This window comes from Dermacentor variabilis, chromosome 1 (genome assembly GCF_050947875.1).
Source record: "Dermacentor variabilis isolate Ectoservices chromosome 1, ASM5094787v1, whole genome shotgun sequence".
In the NCBI taxonomy this organism is placed as follows: domain Eukaryota; kingdom Metazoa; phylum Arthropoda; class Arachnida; order Ixodida; family Ixodidae; genus Dermacentor; species Dermacentor variabilis.
This window is the reverse complement of record NC_134568.1, coordinates 33,122,544-33,148,438: the sequence shown is the minus strand read 5'-3', so window position 1 is coordinate 33,148,438 and position 25,895 is coordinate 33,122,544. Positions and strand designations below refer to the sequence as shown.

At 47.5% G+C, this 25,895-nt stretch overlaps 1 protein-coding gene and 1 non-coding gene across 2 annotated transcripts in view; both read left to right on the top strand.

The window, feature by feature from the left end:
* LOC142576306 (nose resistant to fluoxetine protein 6-like) overlaps positions 1 to 25,895 on the top strand; it is an 85,598-nt gene that overhangs the window by 48,253 nt on the left and 11,450 nt on the right. Inside the window, exons 3-8 of the mRNA XM_075686373.1 lie at positions 2,408 to 2,664; positions 17,591 to 17,702; positions 20,781 to 20,907; positions 22,714 to 22,838; positions 24,098 to 24,277; positions 25,100 to 25,193. Of these exons, the coding sequence (XP_075542488.1) occupies positions 2,408 to 2,664; positions 17,591 to 17,702; positions 20,781 to 20,907; positions 22,714 to 22,838; positions 24,098 to 24,277; positions 25,100 to 25,193 (895 nt within the window). The remainder of the gene's footprint in view (positions 1 to 2,407; positions 2,665 to 17,590; positions 17,703 to 20,780; positions 20,908 to 22,713; positions 22,839 to 24,097; positions 24,278 to 25,099; positions 25,194 to 25,895) is intronic.
* On the top strand, positions 17,257 to 17,329 carry TRNAA-CGC (transfer RNA alanine (anticodon CGC)). Its single transcript has one exon. It is a non-coding gene; the product is annotated as a tRNA-Ala (tRNA).

The following is a 25,895-nucleotide window of genomic DNA, read 5'->3' as shown; positions in this document are numbered from 1 at the left end:
ATCTAATAAAGAACTCAGTCCTACTGTAACTGTCTGCAGTATAGCACTTCTTTAATTTCATCATCACACAACAACATCGGCTAGAAGTTCAATAACAAACGCTCGGTAATGCAAAGGGGATGCTAGTGCTTGCTCTTCTTTCTCCTTCCTATTTGTTTGTTAGTTACTTTTTGCTTCTTTTGTTCTTCGGGAGTGGCGGGGGTGCGTCGTCTCTAGAGAAGGGGTTGTTATTTACACGTTTGTTACGTGAAGAAATTTTTAAAAAATACAAGAGACAAGGACTCGTAATCTCGGGGAGAGTCATTCGTGGGAACTCTAAACTTTTCTGACATTCCTCGTTTTATCTACAGCCGTTGTAGCAAGCTGTCCTAAACACGTATATGGTATGGTATGAAAAACTTTATTCAGGTCCATCAGGTCGCGCTAGATTCCTAGCCCGATGCGGGCCGCTCCTACATCGGGACCGAAACACGTGAAAGCGAATTATGTTTTTTTTTCACGAAAATGTCAACGTGCAGCCAGAAGATCCACCTGCACGCGCCATCTACTCAATGCATGCCTCAAGTCTACATTGCACACCACCGAATCTGGGAGCAAGTTCGGCGTTCTCGTGGCGTGGCATGCACGCGCATTCTCGTGTTACATGTTGCTCGTTAAACTTGAACGGAACACACGTCTCAGTGATCTCAGCACACTGGTATGAGAGCTGTACTGGTCACGGTGTAACGAAGGGGAGGAGGAGAAGTGGGGGGGGGGGACGAAGTGCGGTATTGTGCAGCTGTACAAATAATCTGCTCACAAATCATGCGTGCCTATAAGTCCCAGACGATATCGCAAAACATACGTGTATACCCTGATACGACTGAAATGTTTCATTCGCCTTCAGTGCGCATGGTATGCTAGCGCGTTCGCTGAGCGATCGCTGAAAGTATGCGGGCTGATCGTTATCAAGTTTTGCGGATTTTTTTTAATATCGCCTGCTGCTGATAACGTAATTCTAGTCCTTGAGCTGGATTGTTCAGTGAAGCGGACACCGAACTCGCCGTAAAAATGCACTGTTGTTTAATGAAACTCTATTTTATGCATTGGAGCACAAACGTAACTGGAACGTCCATATGTTTCGTACCACACTTCTTGGGACACAGTATCTTGAAACTGGTGCCATCCCAGAAAATAATTTCAAGTGGATGCGTCTTGCAGACTCACCGGCTAAAATTTGTAAATTGCAATATGTGCCGTAAGGTAATTAGTTAAGAACTTAGTCATTTTTGTTAATTAGTTGGAAATGTGTTTCAATTTCTCGTGCTAGTAATGCCCGCCTTACGAATAATGAGCCCAACAAGAATTGTGCTACCTGCCACAGGCAATTTTTTTTTAGTTCCGTAAATCTTAAAAATGATCACCCTGCATCACTTCACTCACGTCATGACTCTTCACAAATTTAGCGTTCATTAATGGTCTCTGCATATAAACTGCATAATTCGGGCACGTTAGGGGGAAAAAAAGAGGGGTTTCAGAAAAAATTAAATTCGGGGGTTTTATGTGCCAGGAGGAGAAGAAAATAAAGACAGAAGGCAGGGATGTTAACCAGAAATGCGTCTGATTGGCTACCCTACTCTGGGGGACGGGAAAGGGGGGAATAGAACGATGAAATAGAGAGGGGGAGGGGAGGGAGAGGGAAGCCGCGGTTAGCTCACGCACGCATGCGGAGGGCGGAGCGAGTCGAAGGCGTTCACATAGGCCAGTCATCCCCAAGAAAAACAAAAGTACCTTCACAGCTTTGTGGGCCGACGAGCGATGGGGACGGTCTGCAATTAGAACCTGCACAGACAACGGCGCGGATCGTCCAGTCGTCGCAACGCGATAGAAAATGTTTGTCTTTCTGGCTGAAATCCATGACAATGGCACAATAAATGTTCGATGTTCTCTTCGGCGCCCCAGGCGTCGCATGCAGCACTGTCGGTCATTCCATTCAAAGTAGTGTGTGCCTTCGTAAAGCTACGCCCAACCACAGCCGGTACAGAAGCGATGCCTCACGTCGGCGAAGCCCGGTTGGAGGTCGGAGCCGGAGCGAAGGGTTCAGTTCCTGCAACCTGGTGCGTGCCAAAACCACGATATGGTTATGAGGCACGCGTAGTGGGCGATCCGGATTAATTTTAACCGCCTGTCTTTTTTTTTTTTTTGAATTTCGCCTTCATCGTAATGCGGCCCGAATTTGGTCACGCCCCCTCGAGCATATCGCAGAGCAACGCAGAGATGTTTTCGAAGTTGCGGCCATACTAGTTGCGCTCGGCTGTTCTGCCGCCAGAGCACCACGCTGCGTTAAGAAAGCCACTGTGCAGGACAGCAGTCGCAACCGTACACCGACACTTGATTAACCCAAGTGCTGCGTGCCGACTGTACGCAGTGACGGACGCGCAGGCCAAGCTGCCAGTGTCGGTGATGGGGGGCACGTTCAGCTTCCTGGCGTCGTTCGACGACTGCCTGAGCGTGCCGCCGACCCAGGCCTCGGATAGCGTTGTGCTGCGGGCGCTGAACATCAGCACACTGCACCCCAGCTACTGTTCCTTCAAGATCAGCGTCGGCCTGCCCGAGAACCACACTGAGCATCACCACGCCGAGGAGCCGCCAAAGACGGGACTCATGGCCATGATGGACAAGCAGGTGAGTGTCACGCATTGCCTTTATCATTGTTTTAATTGCGGAGCTGTGCTGTACAGGACGTTACATGGCGCTCGCGGTGCTGCGTGCGTGCGTGTGCGTGCGTGCGTGTGTGTGTGTGTGTGTGTGTGTGTGTGTGTGTGTGTGTGTGTGTGTGTGTGTGTGTGTGTGTGTGTGTGTGTGTGTGTGTGTGTGTGTGTGTGTGTGTGTGTGTGTCCATGTAACTGCAAGAAGACGTCTTAGAGCGCAGATCTCATCTCAACACCATTAGGCGCGCAAAACTTGTGTAAACATATTACACATACCTCGAAGCATCATTTAAAAAAAATTAGATCCATTGTACCACATTTAAACATTTCCAACGCTTTTAATAAACGTTAAGGAAATTACTTGAAATCATTTATTCATCTCCTTGTGGAGCTTCACCTAGGTAGTCACCGATTTGCTAAACGAATTCGGCTCGGCAGTCGCCCGTTTGTTAAGCTGTTTCGCCTCCGTGGTCAACCGAATACAACTGCATCAGAAAATATGTTTGCGTTTGGCAACCAGGTGTTACATCCACTGCACCACGGCAGTTTCGTTTAACAGACGGATCGCAGCTCATCCCAGGATGCGTCGTAAGAGGAAAGCGCTGTCTGCGGTGGAAATTGAGGCTATCGCTGCCGAACGACGGCGTAGGAATGCGGAAGCAGCTGCAACTCAAACGTCAGGCGTCGGAGACTCTCGAACAGTGTCAGGGGCGTTTAAACAGTGTAGCGGAAGCTTAACATTTGTCGTAGGGTTAAGATATCTGACTGCACAACCTGACCTCTTAACGTGCAACCCCATTTTTTTTTATTTTATTGTAGAATCACTTTTGTCATTCTTATCATACAACTTTACGCTCCCTATAGCTGTTCAAGTGGATTTCGCTCATTCATGGTTCCCACCATTACAGTTTGTTCGCGCCATATATACGCCCGAAGAGCGGCATAGTTGTATTTGCTTGTTTGTCATGTTTTTATCTCACTACATGGAATAAAAATAGCACGCACAACACCATGGAGAGCCCGTAATAGTGACAGCGCCGGCGATGTAAGGAGTCCGCGTGTGACGACTCTGACGAGCGTGTATACGGTAAACTCTTAGTTGTACGAGCGTCAGTTTAACGAATATTTAATAACGAACTTTTAGGAAATCCCCGGCGGTTTTCCTGTGCATTCTATGCAAAAAATCTTTCAGGTAAATGAATTCCTGAATAGTGAATATTTCAGTTGAACGAACTTGATCAATGGACCTGGCCTCCTTTTTTCAATCAGTTCAACGAAGTTTTGCGCTTTGCAGCGTTGCAGATCCCCAAAATCGCCGCTCCAGCGGCGGCTGTATGCAGTGTGACAGTGAGTTCGTTGCCTGTGCTCAACTATCAGACCTGGAAGTTGTTTCCAGTGTTCGTCGTGAAGAAGGAGAATGCGGCAAGGAAGATGCGATCTCAGAGGCAGATTCAAATCCTGTACTTCTAGCCGACGCTGTAGGATGCCTTGGAAAGTTGCGAGACTTCGTGTCTCAGCAACAAGCTCTGCCAGAGGAAATGCACAAAAACAGACTCTCTGGACAGCTTTAAGGGCACCAGTGCAAAATATCTTTTTTTTTTTCAAAATGAGATAACCAGGAACGTAGCTGTTACGCACTTCGTATATATTGATGTGCATGACTCCATGCATTGCATTTCACACTTTTGACTCGACGTCTGCTGTGCCCTATGCTGTTCCATGTTCTAGTGACTATTCAGTTTAGTGAACTTTCAGTTAGGCGAACTATTTCCTTGGGTCTCTAGAAGTTCACTCAAGTGAGAGTTTACTGTATATACTCACGATATCCAGGATTGCCGAACAGTTGTTTTTGTAGGGTCACCTTCGGAGAGTCACGTACCGTTCTCTTCGGAGGTTTCGCCGGTTCGGTGGAAGGTTCCGATGGTCGCCCATTCCTTCTCGCCCACCCCACGAGAGGGGGGCCGCGCCATAGTTCAACTGTTTGAACATTGACGGAAGCTCCTATTGCCTCTTCTTCGGAGAAGCGCTCATACTGCATCTGTTTTGTTCCTCTCCTTCTTTACGAGTTCTCTTCAACGTTGCACTTCCAATACTAGTTTTGTTTCCGCATCCGCCAGCGTGCGGTGGATGATGATGAGGTAGAGGACGGCCACCCGATCAAACCGAACGGAACGTACACCACCTTCCGGTTGCACCTCTCGTTCACAGGCCCACGTGGCTTGCGGTATAGACGAGAAGCATGGAAGTAGTTTGGCGTGCACTGAAAAGCAGCTGCCGATAGCACGATCGCTTTCATGGAGGGCAAAGGCGCCGGTCGGTTTTCTCACCTTATACGATGCACATAGCAGACCAACCTGAATGGCAGCTTCCGCTCGAGAACCGCACGGGCTGACCGGGGCTCCTTCTCGCGCGCTGTGTTCGCCGAAGCGAAGGGCGCTTATCTGAGTCAAGTTCATTGAGGGTCGACCATGAGCACTTGTTACCCTCATTGCGCGTGGAGCCCACGTGTCAATATTTGACGCAAACTGAAACATGCTGAAACGCCTCTCCCGAGGAGTGCTCGATTAGGCGATGCATGAGTACCAATCACGTTTCGTCTGCTCGGCGTGGTGTATACGATCGCGCGTGTCAGTGAACCGCCTTGCGTTTGGTGTGCAGAAGGGACAACGTCAAATGCTGGACAACTGCTTTGTATGTGTCCTGGAACGCGGGCGATCAGACTTAAAGGGACACTAAAGCGAAACAATAAATCAGTTTAGACTAATGAATCATTGTTTGAGAACCCTGCAGGCAGTCATTTAAAAAAGATAGCTTGATTATTGCATGAGAAAATGAAGGTCCAAGTATCAGTATTTGAATTATGCGCCGAAACCCCAGCGCCGGTACGTCAGTGTGACGTCAGGGATTCCAAAGTATGTTTTCGCATTTGGGCAGCGTTGGCTGAATAAAGGTTCCCGAAACTTGCCATTTTTAATATTTGGTTCCTTTAGAACACAATGTAGTCAGTCTGTACCGCTATATATAATTAGCAGGCCCTAGAAGATGCCATCAAAATCCAAGACGTCACAGCCCCAGGTGCGGGAACTTAAGTAGGCGTCGCCACCCGCATTTCGTTCTTGCGCTTTTTCTGGCTTACCAAACGTCTTATCGTTGTAAGAGTGGTGTTTTTGGTGTTGTAGAACGGTAATTTACTTATGCAGAAGAAATCATTTTACACTTTAGTGTCCTTTTAAGAATGTAAGAAAGGCTGGACTGAATCCAGGCCTACCTGAAAACTACAACCGTAGGGTGATAAACAAGTTTAAGAAAGACACTGCTGCAGTTATTGCACGATGCAGACTTGGAAATTTTTATTTACTATTTATGCCTTGCGGCAAATCCTCCCGAAAGAAAAAAAAAAGGGGGGGGGGGGCTCAACCGTGCCCCTTTTTTTGGGGCACGTTTTGGTGGGCTCAAACGTGGTCGAGTGGCTTCCTCAAGGCTATAACCAAAACGAAGGGTTGTCGAAATCACTAGTTCGACACGCGGCGCTTCACTCTCAAGCGATTCGATCTTCTGCTTCTGCTTCCGCAGGGAAGGACTCCTGGCTCGCGCCGCTAGCGTAGAGGTTTCGAAACCTAGTCAAACACTCGAAAGGCCACTGGCCCGTACGGGTGCGGACGGGCAATTGGACGAGCAATTTCTTTTTATCCAGGTTTTACAGCCACGATGCTATGTCGTCTGCTGAGGGGAAAAATAAAGATGAAAGTCAGCGACCGAAAGTGTGCAAAGTTCGAAAGCGTTCTCAGGTCGGGTAGCAGGTCGGGAGGCATATCAGCTTTTGTCCAAAACGAGGAGTGCGAGAGCCCATCGACGAAACAATAGACGCTTGCGATCTCCGCAATCATATATCTCTAATCACAAGAGCGAATGTTCCGAGCAAGTGACCGACTACTCAATTAAACTGTGACCATTCTGAAGACGTCGCAAGTCCGACCTAGTCGAATCGATCCTTTGCCCTGCCGAAACAACCCTGCTGCAGCACAGGAGGTTCCAACCACGAACATCAGAACGCAGTTTTATAGTTACAAGTTCCACCTCGCCGCTCCGCGGTTCCCAAACGAGCTCTCGCGTAAGGGCAATAAGAATTCCTAAACACGCGATGTGGTTGGAATGCCGTTCGGTCCGGTGAGATACGCTTGTGGCGGGAAGTCCCAGTCCTCACGTACGTCGTCGGCGCCATCTCGTCCACATATAGGTGAACGAAAGGCCTCTTCTGCATACCTGTATCACCACGGCATCAGTCTGTAGGATGAAACCCTGCTAGTGCGCGGCTGGCCACGCGGGCAATCTTCAGGTGCGGCGGGTTGACGGTCTGCATTCCTGCACGGCCAGTATCCGCATACGCAGTTTAATCACACGCGCGCAGCGGACAGGACGAAGGCGTGCCTCCGGTGCTCGACGGAATCTTAGCAGAAGGCGTCCGCAGTGGGAACGGTTGCATCGGCACGACAAGTACGAGCACGTAAACACAGACCAAGCCGCTTTGAGAGATTTCCCGGGAACTGAACTTCCCTACCACTCTCACGCAGTTAAGGCTTCAGGGTTCTTTTCTCTCTTTCTCTCTCTCTCTCTCTCTCTCTCTCTCTTCTTTTTTTTTCTGTGGCGTCCCATACGTGATATTACACATAGGCGAGCTCGCCGACCTGCACGCCACGAGCTGGCAGCACGTCCCCGAATTGTCGAGCTACAAATGAGTCGGTCGTCGGCACAAAATGTCTGCGATATATAGACGACGATCCCGTTCGTTTCTCGACCACATTTGTTCGGAGCACGTATGCTGTGGTAGCACCCTAGGTGCGGCGATAGGTCGACTCACCACTGCAGTGCACTATACGCGCCATTATTCGACGAAGCTCACTACTTTGCCATAGACAGCCTAACACATACGCGAGTACACCTGTCACTTCGCTCACTATAATGTGATCAGAGGGGAGGACTAGAAACCCGTACGAACTTTGTTAAAAAGCAGTCAAACCACGCCGCACGTTCAACCGAAGTCGACTCAGAATCCTGCAGGGTCATTTAATGCTATTCTGTCCCCGGCCTGTCAGAACTCCAAACACTGTAGACAACTCTGGTCATCAGACTTAGTTGTCTTTTTTTAAGCACCAGGAGTGCGACATGGACTCCGCGGCACGATACAGCGTGCAGCCTTGGTGATGTGCACAATGGTCAGCCTGCAACACACACGTGCGCGCGCAGACCCACAAACGCGTGTGCACAATACGATTCATAGGTAAGAATTCTAAAATCAAATTTAAAGAGCGGAGTATATTCTGGTAGAAGCAAACTTTAGCAGCTTCAAGTGTCTCTCAGAACTGCGAACATCGCTTCCAAGGCATGCAGTATTGTTCAACTAACATATGCGTCTGTTGCCACGTGGGTAGTCTGTTGCCACGTGGGTAATTTATTTCAAAGAGCCGTCTATACTGTTTCTGTTTCGACGAGAGTTTTGTTTTGTCTAGCCTTAAAACTAGGGGCGCGCCAATACTCACGTATTGCCGAATCAAGTCGAATAGTGAACGTTCGAATAATTCGAATCACGAGTCGAATATTTGAGGTTTAGAACATTCGGTACGTTCGCTGGGACACCCGGAGTGTTCATGCCTCAAAGCGCGTGGTCTCGGTCGGTACAAGGTCCTTCGGTCGGCTGGACCGATTGAAACGATATTCACGATAACGCGACGCGGGATGGAGGGAACGGCGATAAAAGCAGCGCGTATTTCGGAAAGGGCGAACGCGTGTGCTAAGATCGCACCGATTAGCCGCCGGTAAACACGCAGATCATATCGGACGCACGTGTTCGCACGCACATATTCACGCAGGTCGGAACTTTCTGTCCACACGCGAGTTTATATGCGCAGACAAACTTGGTACGCATGCCCGCGGACGCGAACGCCGCTCCAACAGCCGTCAGTGAGGCCTAGTCGGCGCTGCTTCGTCGGGCGTCGGTGACTAAGGTTGACAGTTTGGTGTGGAGTCGACGCGGATCTACTCGCAGCAGCCGCATTATACTCGGAAAGCCGACAAACCGCCTCGCAAACGAAAGCGAGGGTACAGGATGGCACCAGCGTTGTTCACGGCCGCCATCTTTGCGACACGCCGTATGACGGCTGCTCGTTCCCGACGCCGTTCGTAGATGCACATCGGTCTTTTACAGCGAAGCTGTCTGTGGCTACAATCCCGGGATTTATTCGTGGCGTAACGCCAACTGAAAACAATGGTGGGCCGATCTCGGCTGCAGTGCAGTGCAAAGCAATGGCTCGTACCCCGTAAGGCAGAAGCTACAAGCTGTGACTCATCAATGGCTAAACTCGCATCTGGTTAATCTCCCTGCCTTTCCTCTCTTTCATAGCCCCGTAAGCAAGTAAAAATTCAATAGGTCACACCCCCGTAAACCAGAGGCCACAAGCGCTCAGCAAGCGGAAACGAACAGTGCATACATCCATTGGAAGCACGCATACAACATACAGAACAGCATACGTTTCAATAAAGAACGAGCTCAAAACAAGTAATCGAACCACATAATTGAAATTTGGTGTTGGGCTGCTGAGTACGAGGTCGCGGGATCGAATCCCGGCCACGGCGGCCGCATTTCGATGGGGGCGAAATGCGAAAACACCCGTGTGCTTAGATTTAGGTGCACGTTAAAGAACCCCAGGTGGTCAAAATTTCCGGAGTCCTCCACTACGGCGTGCCTCATAATCAGAAAGTGGTTTTGGCACGTAAAACCCCAAATATTATTATAATTGAAATTAAGGCGCTCCTGATAACAATGCGAAGCACGTAGCGCTCCCCAAACGCGTTTCCCGCTAAAGATTACTGTTGCGCCAGCTGCCGCGGCGACGGCTGCTTGCGACGTGGGGGAGTGACCGTTTCTAGCATTTCGTATATAAAATAACCGGCCTAGCAACTGATTTTAGTGTTGTTGCAGCACCGCTATGGGCGGCAGCGTGCTGTCAAAATTACCATTACTCCCATTACTCTAAAATAAGATTACTACCATTACTCTAAAGCCGTAAAACATTACATGCACCCCTCTGCAGTTGTAGTGGGGGGTTTCAACAACTTCGCTGGACATCTACTTTCGCAGCGCCGTGATGGCGAGAAAATTTTATTTTTCGTTTCCTCGAGCAACACCTCACAAGGCTAGCTTCAGATTTACACGGCGTGCGTTAAAGTCTCAAGTGTCATGCCTCTAGTGCGCTTACCGCCCGGCTGCAGACGTCTGCGTGGACGGCGGGTGGACACGGAGCGGTGGGGGGAGGGTGGTGCCTCGCGCGAACTTGTCGTGGCCCTCTCGATTTCGGAACCTTTGGCTGGTGGTAAATGGCGCTGAACCCGACAGTGAAAATGCCTCTGCTTTTTACCGTCAGCGCGACCGCGGTCGACACGAGCAGCGCCAACGATGGCTACTCGCGACGCGGTAACAGTGTCACGTGATGCGCGGTCCGTGCTTTCTTCTGCCGTGCAGATGGACCTTGATGAGCTCACGATAACACGCAAAATCCACCTGCCCATAAAGTTAGAAAAATCCTTCTGTATTTTGGAGAAAAGAAGGAAAACAACGCTTTCTAGGCAATAAAATATTGCCGTAAAGCAGAAGTCCACAGAAAAGAATCGAAGAAAACGTTTGCGCGGCAGAAATGAAAGAAAACTTTAAACCGGTGATCAAGACGGGATGACATGTAGTGCGGATCTTCTGAAAGGAAATTTGTTTAAGAGAGTTGTTTTTGGCAAATGATATCTTGTGAAAAAGGCAGCGACAAGAAATCTTTCTTAGAAGCTGTCCAGATGTCTGGTTCTCAGCCACCTGATCTCACAGTTGTGGGGAGTGTTCACCACCGAAGTCCGCCGCGCGTCTCTTGTAGAAATGCGCGGTTTCGTCTTAAGTTGCGCGTTGGCCTGGTTGGTACATCACGATGGAGGCAGAAGGCGTAACAGGACAAAAGAAGAACACAGACGACACGGGCTTCTTCTTTTGTCCTGTTTCTGATGCGCTACGCCTTTTGCCTCCATCATGATGTACCAACAAGCCCAACGTGCAACTTTAGTCAACTTCACTTCTAGTTCAGTGGGCCCTTCTTTACATGTGTTCAGGGATCCCTGCAGTACGGTTACCTTCATCGCTACGGCAGTGTGCAGGGCCCGATCGTAGCGCCAAACGTTTGTGTCGTCTGCGTTCTTTTGTCCTGTTTCTGGTGCGCTACGCCTTTTGCCTCCATCATGTTTCGTCTTGCAGGCTCGCCAAGGCTTCGCTTAGACCTACTCTCAGAGTGCGTGGGATCTACGTGATCTTAAGAGGAAACTTTAGCTCGGGTGCTCCTATCTAAATACACGTAAAAGCAGAATTCGTTTTTCTCGTCAAGCACCGCACCAAATTTGAAAGGGTTTGTTGCATTTAAAAGAAAAACTTAAGGTCTAGTGACTGTTGGTTTCGGATTTTTGATTTAGGCTGTCAATTTTTTATTAAAAATTGGCAAAAATCGAACATTTTCAGAAAACGAAACCATCAAGTTTACAACTCCGTAACTCAGCAATGGAAACTGATAATACAATTCCGTGAATTGCATATAATAGTACATCTAAAGCAGACAAAACTGATATGTTACGCATGAATGTCAAGAAATTTAGTAATATGGAAATATAGCTTTTGCAGAACCCTTGTAAACAACGTAACAAATTCACGTAAGATATAACATGATGTATCGAATTTGTCCGCTTTCAATTATCTAATGGATCCCGTTTACAGAACCGAGATATCTGTTTTTTTATACAGAGCTATGAATCTGTAAACTTCGTGCTTCTATTTTTTTTTCACACTTTCGAATTTTTAAAAATATTTTTAACAAAATTCAAGACCTAAATAGAAATTCCGTGACCAACAGTCACTAGAAATTAACTTGCTCTCTCAAATGCAACAAATTTCATTAAAATCGGTCTAGGTGTTATCTCATAAAAACGTTTTTGCGTTTTTACATGTATTTGAACAGGCCGCGTCGGAGTTGGGCCCGAGCTAAAGCTTCCTCTTGAGGCGAATGGTCGGAAGAGTGGCCATCGTTGGGTGAACGAGCGGAGAGAAAAGCACGGGTGCTCAGCCGTTATCATACCACTGTCGTCACGGTGTCGTCATTCGCTTGACGCGATTCCGTTGTTGTGATCCTGTTGTCGTGATGCCCTCTTAGTCACGCTGCCACCGTCATCACGCTGTTAGCGTCTCCATCGTCTCTCATCGCGCCGCCGCCATCACGCTGTCATGCCGCCTATCAAAACATGTCGACGATAACTTCTGCCGTCATCATCAAACACCGTTAGAGGCATCAGCAGTATAATTCTGAAGTATTGCTAGTGCGTCCATTTGATGTATGCGGCCCGCATAAGCCTGTTCACTTGCATTGACAATCATCTTCGATGGTTTCTGCAACGATTTTTCTCTGTTTTCGTATTGGCAGACGCACTCGGTTGAACACCCGTAATATCCGCGATATACGTTTACGGGCACTTATATACGCAGTAACGCGGCACCTTATCTTTCCTTTTGTGTACCGATGCGTCTGGATATCGGCGCCCTCTGTCGCTGGCCCCTTAGGAAACCTGCCAATATCGGCTTCCATCTTCCATCGAAGCAAGCGTGTGCGTGCTGGTGCAAGTTCTTGCTCACGAAATATTTACGAATCGCAGAAGTTTATAAGAAGCCGCCCACACCCCGAGGTGTTGCAACGCGTACGTCTACTATTATGCTGTGACCTCTGCTCCTCCCCCACCCTTTCCCCTTGCAAAACATCGCTCGCACTTCAAGCAGGTTATATACATGGCCGCATGTACGCTCCGTATGCACGCGTTCGGCAAAACGTGCGCTTGGATTTGTCACGGTGCATAGTAATTGTGCGATGATCGATCACTGAGACGGCATCGCTATGGTGCAGAAAATTAAGGCGCCCAATTTTCCAATAAGGTTTTAAAAGATATGTAGTGCTACCGATGTAGGACCACGTATATTCATGCTCTCCTATATTTTTCGGTACTTTTCGATTTGCAATATTTCTTTTTGTTTTCTTTTGAGTTCAGTCACGACCCGTAAAGAACGTATCGCCGAGGATTCAGAGTGCATAGTGGTATTTCTCTTGTTTAGAATGCTTGCTCCAGTTATTTATACGAAGTGTTTCTTTTTTTCTTTTAGGACTATACAGATTTTTTTAAAGTGGGCTGTGGCAGATATCACAATTATAATCTTCGAACTGGATTAGTTAGAGGCAGACATAACATCCCCAAAAAATCAAAATGCGTAATCAACTAATTAATAAAAGTTTACTAATTAATTAAAGGGACATGTTGGAATTTACAAATCCAGTGAGCTTCCACGGCATATATTCATGGACTTAAAATGCGAATTCTGAAAATGGCATCGGTTTCGAGATATCACCAAACGCGATGTTTATCCATCTGCAACGCATCGACGACGCATTGGATTGTCTACAACATGCGAAGATCCTTTTCTTTGTTAGATCTTAACTTCGGGTATTGGCAAATCGAAGTTGATGAACAGGATCGTGAAAAAAACAGCGTGAAAAAGTAGCACGGCGTCAATATGAGCTGTCAAACTTGCGCTAAAAATGCACTGCTGTTCCACTTAGTTTAAAAAAAAAGAACGTAGTTTGTGGGGTTCTCACACCCATGCTCTTGGGACAAAGGAACGACAATTCAGGAATGCAAGCAATCACAAGGGCATTTATTGCACCTTTCATAGATCAATCCCTGCTAGTCGAGTTGCTATCCCCAAAACATGCCGATGGGCGCGCGACAAATCTAGAAGTCCGACTCACCGCGACCGGATAGCGAGCGAATATGTTCGACCCCATGCTGGATCCCAACACCTGGTCGTTCGCGCGTACGGTCACGCGAACGGTGGCGCGTTCGAAGGCAGCCACGCGAGACGGTCTCGCAGAAGCATGGATCGGCGCACGCGCGGGACGTCCGTGGCGTTCGCCGACTCGCAGCCAAAGAGGAAGAGCCTTCTCCTTTCTGCGCCCAAGTAACCCCGCCGTGAGGCGGTGTTAGTAGCGCAACACTCGCACCATCTCTCGTACTGCGCTTCAACCACACCGACCACCGCGGGCCCACGGCCACGCGGCGAAGCCGGATTACAGGAGACGGGAGCTATGCGGTGAAAACAACATATCAGGGGACGCCTGAGAGTCACGCATCCCCACAAGTTTTATGCGTGTAATCGCAATTGTAACTGGACCGCCAATGTATTTCGTCGCGTCCGGCTTGGCAATGGATATTTCGAAACCTGTGTCATCCTGAGAATTCGTTCCAAGCGAATACGCCCGGCGAACTCACAAGCTACAATCCGCAAATTGTAATATGCACCGTAAAGTAATTAATTGAAAGGATAATTTGCAAAATTGTGATACTTAGTTGATTAGGTATTTCGATTTCTCGCTCAAGTTATGTCTGCCTCGTCGAGTAATCCAGCTCAAGGACCAAAATTGTACTATCTGCCAACAAGTTATTTTTGAAAATTTTTGTAATTCTGTAGAGCCTAAAAAAAGGAAACATCGGGTATACATGTACGTTTCGTTATCTTACATTGTCAAGCTGGCTGTTAAAAAGGAAAAATGTACGAGGACGCCAGAAAGTGCAGAGAATTGACCCACACACAATGGTACCTTGAGCAAGTCTATTTCCACCACCAAGCCCAGCTAGTGTTCTCCAGCAATGTGACTTCGAGCACGCGAACCATCTGATTCGGAACTGTCTCTGTCGCGTGGCTGGCGAAAAGTACAGTAGAATCTCAGTACACAACAATTCTGAAACCAGGCGCGTAGCCAGGATATTTTTTCGCTGGGGTGGGGGGGGGGGGAGGCTGAGGTTTCATTATTCCCTGTTAAGTTTCCCATGCGATTCGTCCAAATTATTCCGGAATCCCCCACTACGGCGTGCCTCATAATCAGATCATGGCTTTCGTTTTAGTTGGCGTTGATGCGAGCAGCAACATTAAGGTCAATTCGCTCTGTCGCTGCTGCTGCCGCGTCTCCTCACTCCAGCGTTTTGACAGCTAGTTTGCGTGGTCATCGAATGAGATGCGTTCATGTTTTGTTGTGCGCGCGTGACACCATGCTAGTTAACTTCGTTAATATACCTATGGTTATAAGTTTCTACGGCCGATAAAACCAGTATCCTTACTTGATATAGCTGTGCACAAATTTGCTATCCCTATTGATGCTTCGCCTTTCGGGCGAAACTACGACTCTTTTTCAATTAGCTTTTACACTAACATAGTTACACTCAACATTTCTGACAGCAGTATAAGAGGGTGTATTACATATAGCGCAGCACCCCAGCACACCTTTATCGGTAAACGGAACTCCTGCTTATCGGAACATATTTCTCCGGCCCCCTTGAGGTTCCGTTCAACGATATTCTGTATATATATATATATATATATATATATATATATATATATATAGTACACATACTGTGCCACTGTCCATGGCACTCAACGATCTGCTCTGCGTGCTAGTATCAGCCGCTAGATAGACCATTCTAGGAAGCAAAGATCCTCGGACCTTGGCCGAAGAACGCACAAGGCTATCAAAGCGGTAATGCGCTTCTTTAAGGAAACTGAATGGGCTATTCGAGCGCTTGTGACTACGTGAGCGAACATTCACCTACACTTGTGCATCCAATGACTCTCCTTCCTTAGGAAGCTTTAAAAATAGCGCACTGAAGTGTCCTGGCGTACCGAAAGGACCGCGTCATGGTTGCGTTGTTTCGAACTCCTTTTGCGTTCTTTTCTGCGCCCACACTGTAAAGCGTTGGCGTAGACTGCCCATTCCTCTTGCGCATTTGCTGCCGTTAAAATTACGGCACTATGACTGTAGTGAGGGAAAACGGAGATTTCGTTTATCGAAAATCTGTGTTTCCATGTTTATCGGAGAGGTTTCGTTTAACGAGATCCTACTGTATTTGGTTCACCTTGACTCTGTATAAAGGCGGCCGTTGAAACCAGAGCTATGTGTGCGCGTGTGTGCGCGCTTGCGTGTATGTGTGTCTGCGCGCGCGTCTGTATGGATGCCTTTTATGAGTATGTGTGCATGCTTGTGTTTGTGTGCGCGTTTGTGCGTGAGTGTTTGTGCATGTGAGTGTGTGTGTATGGGTGTGCGCGTGTGTGTACGTGTATGTGCGTACTTGTACGCTTGTCTGCGCGCGTGTTTGTGCGTGTTTGTATGTGTGTGCGTGTGTCTGTGTGTGCGTGTGTGTGTGCATGCCTGTATGTGAGCATGTGTGTGTGCGTGCTTGTGCGCGTGCGCGTATGTGTGCATGTGTGTGTGTTCCAGCGTTTATGTGTACATGCCTGTATGTGTGTGCATGTTTGTATGTGTGTTTGTGCGTATCTGTACGTGTGTGCGCTTGTGAGTGTGTGTGTGTGCTTGCGCGTGTATGTATGTGCGTGTTTGTGCGTATTTGTATGTGTACATGTGTGTGTACTTGTGTGCGTGCGTGTGTGTTTGTGCGTGTGCCTGCCTGTATGTGAGTGGTTGTGCGTGCTTGTGCGCGTGCGTGTGTTTGTGCGAGTGTTTGTGTGTGCGTGTTTGTATGTGCGTGTTTGTATGCGTGCGTGCATGTGTACTTGTGCGCGTGCGTGTGTGCGTGGTTGTGCTTATTTGTATGTGTACGTGTGTGTGCTTGTGCGCGTATGTGTGCGTGTTTGTGCGTGTGCATGCCTGTATGTGTGTGTGTGTTTGCGCGCGTGCTTGTATGCGTATGTGCTTCTGCGCGTGCGTGCGCGCATGTGTTTGTGCGTGTGTGCATGTTTGTATGTGTGTGTGCGTGTTTGTACGCGTGCATGTATATGTGTGCGTGTGTGTGCGTGTGGGCCTGCGTGTGCATTGGTGCGTGTGTGTTTGTGTGTGCGTGCGTGTGTACATGGCTGTATGTCTGCGTGAGTGTCCTCGTGGCTATACTTTTTGCTCAATGCTACTCGTTTCTCAAGAAGATAACGATCAATATGCTGCGCTCATTTCGCAACCGTCGTCTTACACGGCATTGGTTTTGGTTTGTTTGTTCTTGCTCCGAGTATGTGGCCCTGATCTCTTTGTAAATGTCTCTCCTAAGTTGTTCTTTTTTTCATACAGTTTCATTTCCATTAATTTATCGTTTGTTTATTTCATTCATTAAGCACAAGTAATTCCCTCTATGTTCTCCTTGGTGTCAGTGTTTGTTGGCTTCTTATGATACGACTAATAAAAATCGGGCCCCTCGGTTAACCCCCTTTCATCTCGTTTATTACATAACGAGGGTTTCGAATCCGGCAACATTGATGCCTTCAGGTGTTATGTGTGGGTTTATTGACTGGTTGTCTTCACCCAAAAAAAGAAAGATCGCGTTCTCGTGAAGCCTGCGGCAGAAAGGATGTTCCACACCCGCCCCCAATGTTTGTGAGTGGTGGCGCTGGCTAACACTCCAAGGGTTCTACGAGGAAAACATAAATGCCCATGAAAGTGGACAGGGAAACGGCGCCGCGGTAGCTCAATTAGTAGAGCATCGTACGCGCAATGCGAAGGTTGTGGGATCGTACCCCACCTGCGGCAACTTGTTTTTTCATGCGCTTTCATTTCCACTAATTTATCGTTTCTCTATTTCATTTATTAACCACAAGTAATTCCCCCTATGTTGTCCTTGGTGTCAGTGTTTGTTGGCTTCTTATGATATCTCCCAAGTACTTGAAATTTAGCGAATGATTGACGAAATGTAACCTTTGTAGCCCTGCATACTACGGCGCCGTCATACCGAAGGCGATCACACGTTATACTCAGCGCGCGTGCACAACCCCTTTTTTCTTTTTCACGCAGAAAGGCGATCTCAAGGACGTTGCAGAGCTGATGGACGAATTCCCTGGCTTTCTGGGACTGTGCCTCCCGTCGGCGTGCACCGAGAAAGCAATCAGGGCCATCGGAGCTGGCGGTAGGTGCACGCATCGCTGCTATTCGGGTGCGTCGCGTGAACCCAGGTGCCAGCTTGCCCGCCTTGATCCGCCGGCAAGCCAAAAAACGACGCAGTGCGGGACGTGAAGAAACAAACAATTTTTTTTTTACGTATCCGCATTGATAATGAAGTTCTTGTGCGGTAACTATTCGTAAGATAATGTGCCAGCCAATCGTTATATTGGACAATATTAGTGAAGGCGGCCCCGGCCTGTGACAAAAAAGATCTTACGAACAAAAGCTGTGTGAATGAGTCGTGAACACCACGACACATTTCCGTCGTGGTGTACACCCCGGCGGCGGCGGAAAATCTGGCTGTTATCCTGTGGTCGAAAAAAACGTGCCCGTGGTGCGTCAGCCTCAACACTGGTGTCACAAAACCCTTTTCGGCCGTGATTACAACGTGGTCACACCGTCACGGTCCAGCGCAATATGGGCGCGCCTTCGAAACACGGAGAATAAGTTGGAACCACTGTCGGCGTGTGTCACCCGCCGCCGTAGCTTATCGGCTTTGGCGTTGCGTTACTGTTAGCACGAGGTAGCGGGTTCGCTTCCCTGGTCGCTGCGCCAGCATTTCAATGGGAAAGTGGAAGCTCGGGTGAGTTGATGATTCAATATCGACATGTCTGCACAGCGCCAAAAGACGAGGACAGAAGATAGGACACAACACAGGCGCTGACCTCAACTAAGCTATATTTGTGACACCGCCAGAACTATATACTTCAGACATATGTGCAAATAGTAGAATAAAAATGTTTTGCATGATGTCACACATCTCATGAAACCCTATCGCATCACAGCCAGATACTCGATTTCGTTTTTGGTGAGGGGGAGGGACGGCATGCTGATGCAAAGTGCACTCAGCCGCTTTAGCTTGTCAGCTTCTAATGATTTCACGCGTAAGCTGTTCGCTGTGTTTGGATCTTAGTTGAAGTCAGCGCCTATCTTCTATCCTCGTCTTTTGCGCTGTGCAGACATGTTGATTTCGATGGGGGCAAAATGCAAAAAAAAAAATAATAATAATAACTCTTGTACTAATATTTAGGTGTACGTTAAAGAACCCCGGGTGGTCAAATTAATCCGCTGTCTCACACAACGGCCTGCCTGATTGTATCGTAGCTTTGGCAGGTAAAAACCCGATAAATTAATTTAATTAATCAGTGTGAACATTCAGGCTAACAAATCAAAAGCGACCAGTGCCTGAATAATGTGACGATTATATATTCCAATGATATTCCTTTTCCTGCTTCGTCGGTGGCCCGAGCAACGCTTCGCACATGTTATCCGGGGGATCGCCCAAGTATGAACGAGTGGATGATAAAAAGGAATAGAATCAAGAGAAAGAAATCATTACATTATACTGACCCAGGATGCGTTGTTGCGTGTACGGCTTAGCAGCCTGCATTCGTAAAGTGTTTTCCACCTGTAGCCCATTCCTATATAATAGTGACGCGGTCCGATATATGTACGCTTTGCATTCGTAAAGTGTTTAACCACTTTACGAATTCAAAGCGTACATATCGGACTGCGTCACTCTTATATAGGAACAGTCTGCAGGGCGTCTGCACGTCGCACTCACATGCGATTATATGCGTAACAAGGACCGTAGTCACGAAGCTGTTCGTTCGTAAATGTTGTTTACCATTGTCCAATCACCTTTTCTAATAATATGTACAGCATCCCGATCAATTGTTTGGACGTTGCTCTTACGAACAATTCTGGCTATGGTGTTAGGCTGCTGATGCACGAGATCGCGGGATCGAATGCCGGCCACGGCGGCCGCATTCCGATGGGGGCGAAATGCGAAAACACCCGTGTACTTAGATTTAGGTGCACGTTAAAGAACCCCAAGTGGTCGAAATTTCCGGAGTCCTCCACTACGGCGTGCCTGATAATCAGAAAGTGGTTTTGGCACGTAAAACCCCATAATTTAATTTTTTTACGAACAATTCTAGAATTGTTCTAGAACCGTTCAGCCAATCCCGCGACCATGCCGGACATATTATCAGTGAAGGCGCTCGGTCAATGGCGAAAAGCACTTGCGAACGAATTCGGCCCCAAAGTGCCTTTTTCCATTGGCCGGCCGCCCTCGCTATTAATATATCCAGCAGCGCGATTGGCTGGTATTTACTCTTACGAACAGTTCTAGCGTAAGAACTTTTTTGTGAATACGGGCCCTGATTTTTGCACGGTAATCAAACGTGACCGGCCCTTCAGGGCATTGTTGAGCATGGCTAAAAGAACCATTATTTACTAGAATGAAGAGAAAACAATTTTTTACAACGTCACATTCATTATATACGTCGATCTCTTCCGCATTTTTTTCGTAGTATATCCACATTTACCATAAGGTATCATCCGTGCATATCGGAGAGAGAGAGAGAGAGCAAAAATGAATAAAAGAAAGCCGCTGCTGATAACCGCACAGATAAAGTACTATGCATATATGCACCATATGTGAGAGTGATAAGACTTCTGTCCAATAAATTGATGCATAAAGCTCAGAACAACAACTTGGCGAGATAAGCAATATAATTATTTTAGGCCGATTACAAGTTGACAGCATGCTCAATCCTGTCATGATATAGTATCTGTACTATTGGCAAGAACTTGCACATAAGCAAAGGATGAACAGCGTGCAACGAATTGCAGATGCACGCAACTTGCACGGCTGCCTACATTATTTTTCTTACAGTCATTGCCTAAACCATCCGACTAGACTCCACACTCACCTCAACTTTCACAGCGAGCATTTCCGAAGATTACTTTTGTAAGCGCCTTTGCAAGCTGTGACAATTATGGTATACAGCTAGTTCACAATTCACTCATAAGGAATGAGAAGGGTCAAATTCGTACTACATCGTCAATGACGTGGTGTATCTGCGTTATCGGGCATCATCATTGCGTGCCCAGTGGGTCACTGCCGTCTGACGCCGCCCAGTTCATATCTCAACACCCCTTTATCCCAACCCCATTAAACATGTGCGCAACCAAGATACCTCCTCCCCATTTAGTTTTACTCACAACAAAATCCTCCCTCCCCCCTCCCCTGTTTCAGTTCTGTATTACGTTTCGCAACTGGGTATGAAAGCACCGGACGTGAAGATGGGCATTGAATTAGCAGGATGCGTGACAAAGGACAACCTCAATACACATGAACAGTCCTCTACCTTGCTGGCTGCGTCGTAAGTATACTGCTTGACATTCCCTCAACACGAAATTTGCATCCTGCTTTTTTTTACACGCTCCTTGGTACTAATTGACTGCATTGGAACATAAAAACGAGGTGCCTGCCAAATGCTCAAAACAAAATTAAACTGTTCACCTCTCACATTCGCATAGCGAGTTTCATGCATGGGGCCTTGCGCATTCGGCGCATTGGCCGGGGATATTTGGTTACCAATAGTTTTTTTTTCTTTAATCGATGTGCACTTGTTCAGCCGCCCTGCTATAGTGGCTATAGCATAGCCCTGCTCTATCTGCAGAGCGGGAGCACTAAATCTGACCGCGCGCTCTGGTGTGACGATCACGTGTTGGGCCGATACGTTTGGCTTCAATCGTGTTGTGCGATGCTCCCTCCTAATTCTTTCCTTCCGCCATTGGCTAACAATACGATCGCTGTCAAGTGCTCAAAGCATAATCCGTAGCTAGAAAATATACAGGGTGGTCATTTTTAAGTCTTATAGAATATTTTTTAAAAAATCGCTTGCGGCAGATAGCAGAATTCTTGTCCTTCAGCTGGATTATTCTAAGAGACGGGCATTACTAGTACGAGAAATCGAAACGCATATTCAACCAATTAACGAAAAGTCACTAATTATTTCTTGATTAATTACTTTACGGCACATATCGCAAGTTATTAATTGACGTAGCCGGTGAGCTTGCAAGACGCATCCACTTGAAATGAGCTTCCAGAAGCACACCAGTTTCGAGATAGTATTTCCCAAAGTGGTGGAACGATATACATCGGCATTCCCGTTACTTTGGTGCTTAAATGCATAAAGAGCGTTTCGTCAAAAAAGTAAGTGGAACAACAGTGCATTTTTACGGCATCTTTGATGGCGCATATCTCCAACCTGGCGTCATTCTGGAAATTAATTCAAAGTCGATAGGCCTTCTAAACTAACCGGCTACAATTCGTAAATTGCAGCTTGTGCCGTAAAGTAATTAATTCAAAATATAATCAGTGAATATTTTAATTAGCTAAAATGTGTTTTGATTTCTCGCGCAAGTAATGCCTGCCTCCAAATAATCCAGCTCGAGGACTACAATTATGTTATCTGCAACAGGTTATGTTTGAAAATTCCATATAACTTAAAATTGCAATCACCCTGTATGTGCCTAACACGTAATAATTCCGAGAAATAAGGACTCGAGATCTGCAGTGAGATCCATTGTTGTTCCAGTTAGCACTTTTTTATGTACTGCATTTTTTCCCGCAGTGCGAAAACACATTAACTGCAACAGCAATGCATTTTGCTACAGGTTTTGAGTTTGTGCTCCTGGAAACTAGGGCGAGGCACATAGGAGAGGAGGAAAATAGAGGCAAAGACAGGGAGGTTGACCAGTGTAAGTACAAGCTGGCTGTACCCTGTGCTGAGAGGCCCCCGAGTGAGGCACAGGGTTTTTATTAAGAGGTTATGCGCTGAGCACTGCGGGCTGGCTTCAGTTCTGAAGATACAAAATGCCTTAAGGTTATCGATCAAGGAGGTAATTTGTGAAATATAGTCAAGTAATATTTGTAAATGGGATTATCGCACAAATTCTAATTTCCGCCACTGTTGTCAAGCTTCACCAGCAAGAACTATTAGGGTTCTTTTTTTGTCGGATCTCTCAAATATCTAAAACAGCCTATATCTAAAATATCTAAAAATGCAGGCTTGAACACATGGTCTATGTTCGTCACGAAGCACTACTCTCGACAACCGAAAAAAAAAAGGGGGGGGGGGCAGGATTTCTCTTACAACTGTCGTTCTGCTGTTCCTTTACAGAATCATTGTCGGCATTCTGCTCGTACTAGTCGTCTTGGGAACACTAGTGGACGCCATGTTCCTCATGCTGGTCAACAGAGAGTTCGCCGCAAAGGAAATAGTCAAGGCTCATTCTTACGAAATAAGTGAGTATATACAGGCAACTGTGACTACTCCAGAGTCCATCATTAAAGGATGATTCAGAAAGGCTGCTAATTGGCAGTTTTGAAGAGTGCGAACAGCCAATCGCTACTTTCCGCTCGTTCCTTATTGCCATTGTCTAGTACCTACCTGTCTATTTTTATTTTCTAAGGAAAATCTGTTTCCTCGAAAAGAAACCAAAGATACGTTCCAGCGCATTTAGGCTGTAAACTATTCTGACTATAACTCATTCAACGGTATGGAAGAATCATTTGGAGGAAAGGTGATAGTGAGAGTAAAGAATAACGATAAACACCGTAAACGTTTTGTTTCTTGTAGGAAATGGGATGCACGCAGTGTGAGACACATCTTTACCTAAAGTCTGTAGTGCCGAGGTTCCAAGGGAGAGTAAAACCTAAACATTTAGACCCAATCAAATTACGAAGTGGACCCTCAAGAAGCCTTTCTGTTTCGGTTAAAGAACGTTGACAAAAAAAGAGGAAATATTGCGGCCAATAGACTCACTTTCCTTACAGAAATGGCACAGAGGAGAGATTACCAGATCAGACCCGCGTAAATACAAAGTTAATGGCCGGATACGGCAACGTTACCTAGTAAACTGGATCCGAATTCACGAAGCTTTTGTTCGTAAATGTTATTTGCCATTGGCCGGTAGCCTTCGCTAATTAGTATGTCCAGCATCAGGATTGGCTATAGCATTTGCTCTTGCGAACAATTCTAGCCCTAAGTGCTTTTTGTGAATGCGAGGCCTGAAAACCACTGAAATGCTGTGCCCGTCGCTTCGTTCGTCGTGTTCCTAGCCATCTTTGGCTCATCGCGCCATTTTGCGTGGACGGCTGTCTGGCCGAGTATAAACTGAGCCGATCCCGAAAAGAGGGTCGAATTAGGGCTATATGCCGATCTCGGCGACAGTGTAATCAAAGGTGGTAACTTGGTGGGCCGATCATGATACTAATGCAGCACGCGTCTCCTCGCAAAGGCTTTATAGTGTGGCTCGTAACGCGAGCCGATCACGGAGGCAGTGCGACGTCACAGTACGCCTCGTAATTGCGTTAACCAGCAGAGCTAACCAGAAAGTGACGCCAGCGTCATATATCTCAGCAGGGAAGCTCCTCCGACGGCTTCCACCTATTTTTTTTTTCCATGCCTTTAGTGGATCCCTCTCTGCTAAACTGCCGACCAGCCAAAACTACCATCATTCACGTTACTAGCACTCGACTCTCTCTATCTGACACGTGCGCAGATGCGGAGAACCACTACGTGCAGGTGCTGCGCGCGTTCTCGGCCTACCGCAACTTCCGCATGCTCATGAGCGGCCGCCGCGGCAGCAAGACGCTTGCACCCATGGCTGGCATCACCTCCATGAGCTTCGTCTGGATCATCATCGGCAGCACGCTCATACTCAGGCCTTTCAACCTCTCAGGTATTTCCGGCGCTACATTTGCGTAGAGCGAACGGGGAATGCAAATGACGTTAGCATAGAAATCCACCCGAATGACATTGGCTCCCGCATTTCGATCTGTTTCCTTTCTATTTTTCTTCTTTTTTTGGGGGGGGGGAAGCTGAGTAACAACATCCCACCTGTTCACTCTATCTGTGCACTGTTCGCGCAACAAAGCCAAAACGCGCGCTCATAGCCTAGACGAGCGCATAGAAGGGCTAAAAGTGCCAATCCCTTCACCTTCTCAAACAAGGCATCGTGGGAGGGGCGCAGATTTTCCTCGTAACTTCTCGTCTCCTGTAGAGCTCACAGATAACTACGAATAACTGGAAATTCGGAACAGCCCTATGTTCGTTGGAGGGGTCAAGTGCAGAAGTCAACGAAATGGCTCCTGCACTTGAGACGGTTCTTCCAACTTTGCAGCTGTAGCGAGTATCGAGCTAACGTGAGCGGTTGAACGCACGGAAGGACGAGAGAGAAAAGTATGTTTGGGGGGAAGGGCACTGCTGGAAGGCTGTAGCCTCCTCCAGCCCCTCTTCTTCCACTCACACACCCATTATGGTCTGTCCAGCACGTTCTCTAGGCAGACACAAAGACGCGCTTAATTAGTTCGCACTGATGGTGTTGCGCTCTCGAACAAAGCGAGCGCTGGACGGCAACTGACAACACAACTCCTCCTATCACTCGCTCTCTGGCATCACCGCGCTAACGTAAAAGTAAAAACGCGACAGCGTAATGATGTTTCTGCAGTTCGGTTCTAAAATGCGCTACAAAATGGCTCGCGTGCGCCGCACTGATTCGCAGGAAACCTGAAGTCGTTGAGAGAGGTCCTGAACGATCCTCCGATCCAGTTCGCCATCAACAACTCCTTGGCGATTGACGCCATTGCTACAGTCATGTGAGTACAAAATGAGGCACGAGACTGCTTCGTGCGCTCCGCGTTTTTTTTTTTTTTTTTTTGCGTGCTGCGAATCGACGTAAGTAACGTCCACGTAACCGCTGTGTACGAGAAAATCCTGCAGTCAACTTGGGAACATTTGTCACTGTTTTCCTAGTAACAGCACGAATGATTCACTTTAACAACGCACCAGGTATTTAGGCGCTGCGTGCTTTTCGCTATCACAGGTCTCAATAAATGCGTTGCTGGGTGTTGCAGTCGTCCCTTTTCGCGACAGCTGCGAGGATAACCTGCGTGCGGAGCAGCGCGACACTGATCAGTCGAAATGCGTTGAATCTCGCGGCAAAGAATCCCTGCAAATTTCACCGAGACTCGCACATATGTTTGATGCATACGCCGGTGCAAGTTATTGGTTATACCAGTAGAGTCTTTATAGGATATTGCGCGCCAGTTAGAGATCATCATGGCTGCCCCTTTGTGCGAGATCCGACAAGTAGCAGGGTCCGGTGGTTTCCTCTGCAGTATATAGGACGTACTGATGCACATACGGCCGCCTCCGCGGCGGCAGCATTTTGATGAGGGTGAAATGCAAAAAAAAAAAAACGCCTGTGTTCCCTGTGCACTGCGTGCACGTTAGGGAACCCCGAGTGGTCAAAATTAATCCGGAGTATCCCCCTACTACGGCTTGCCTCATAGTGAGAT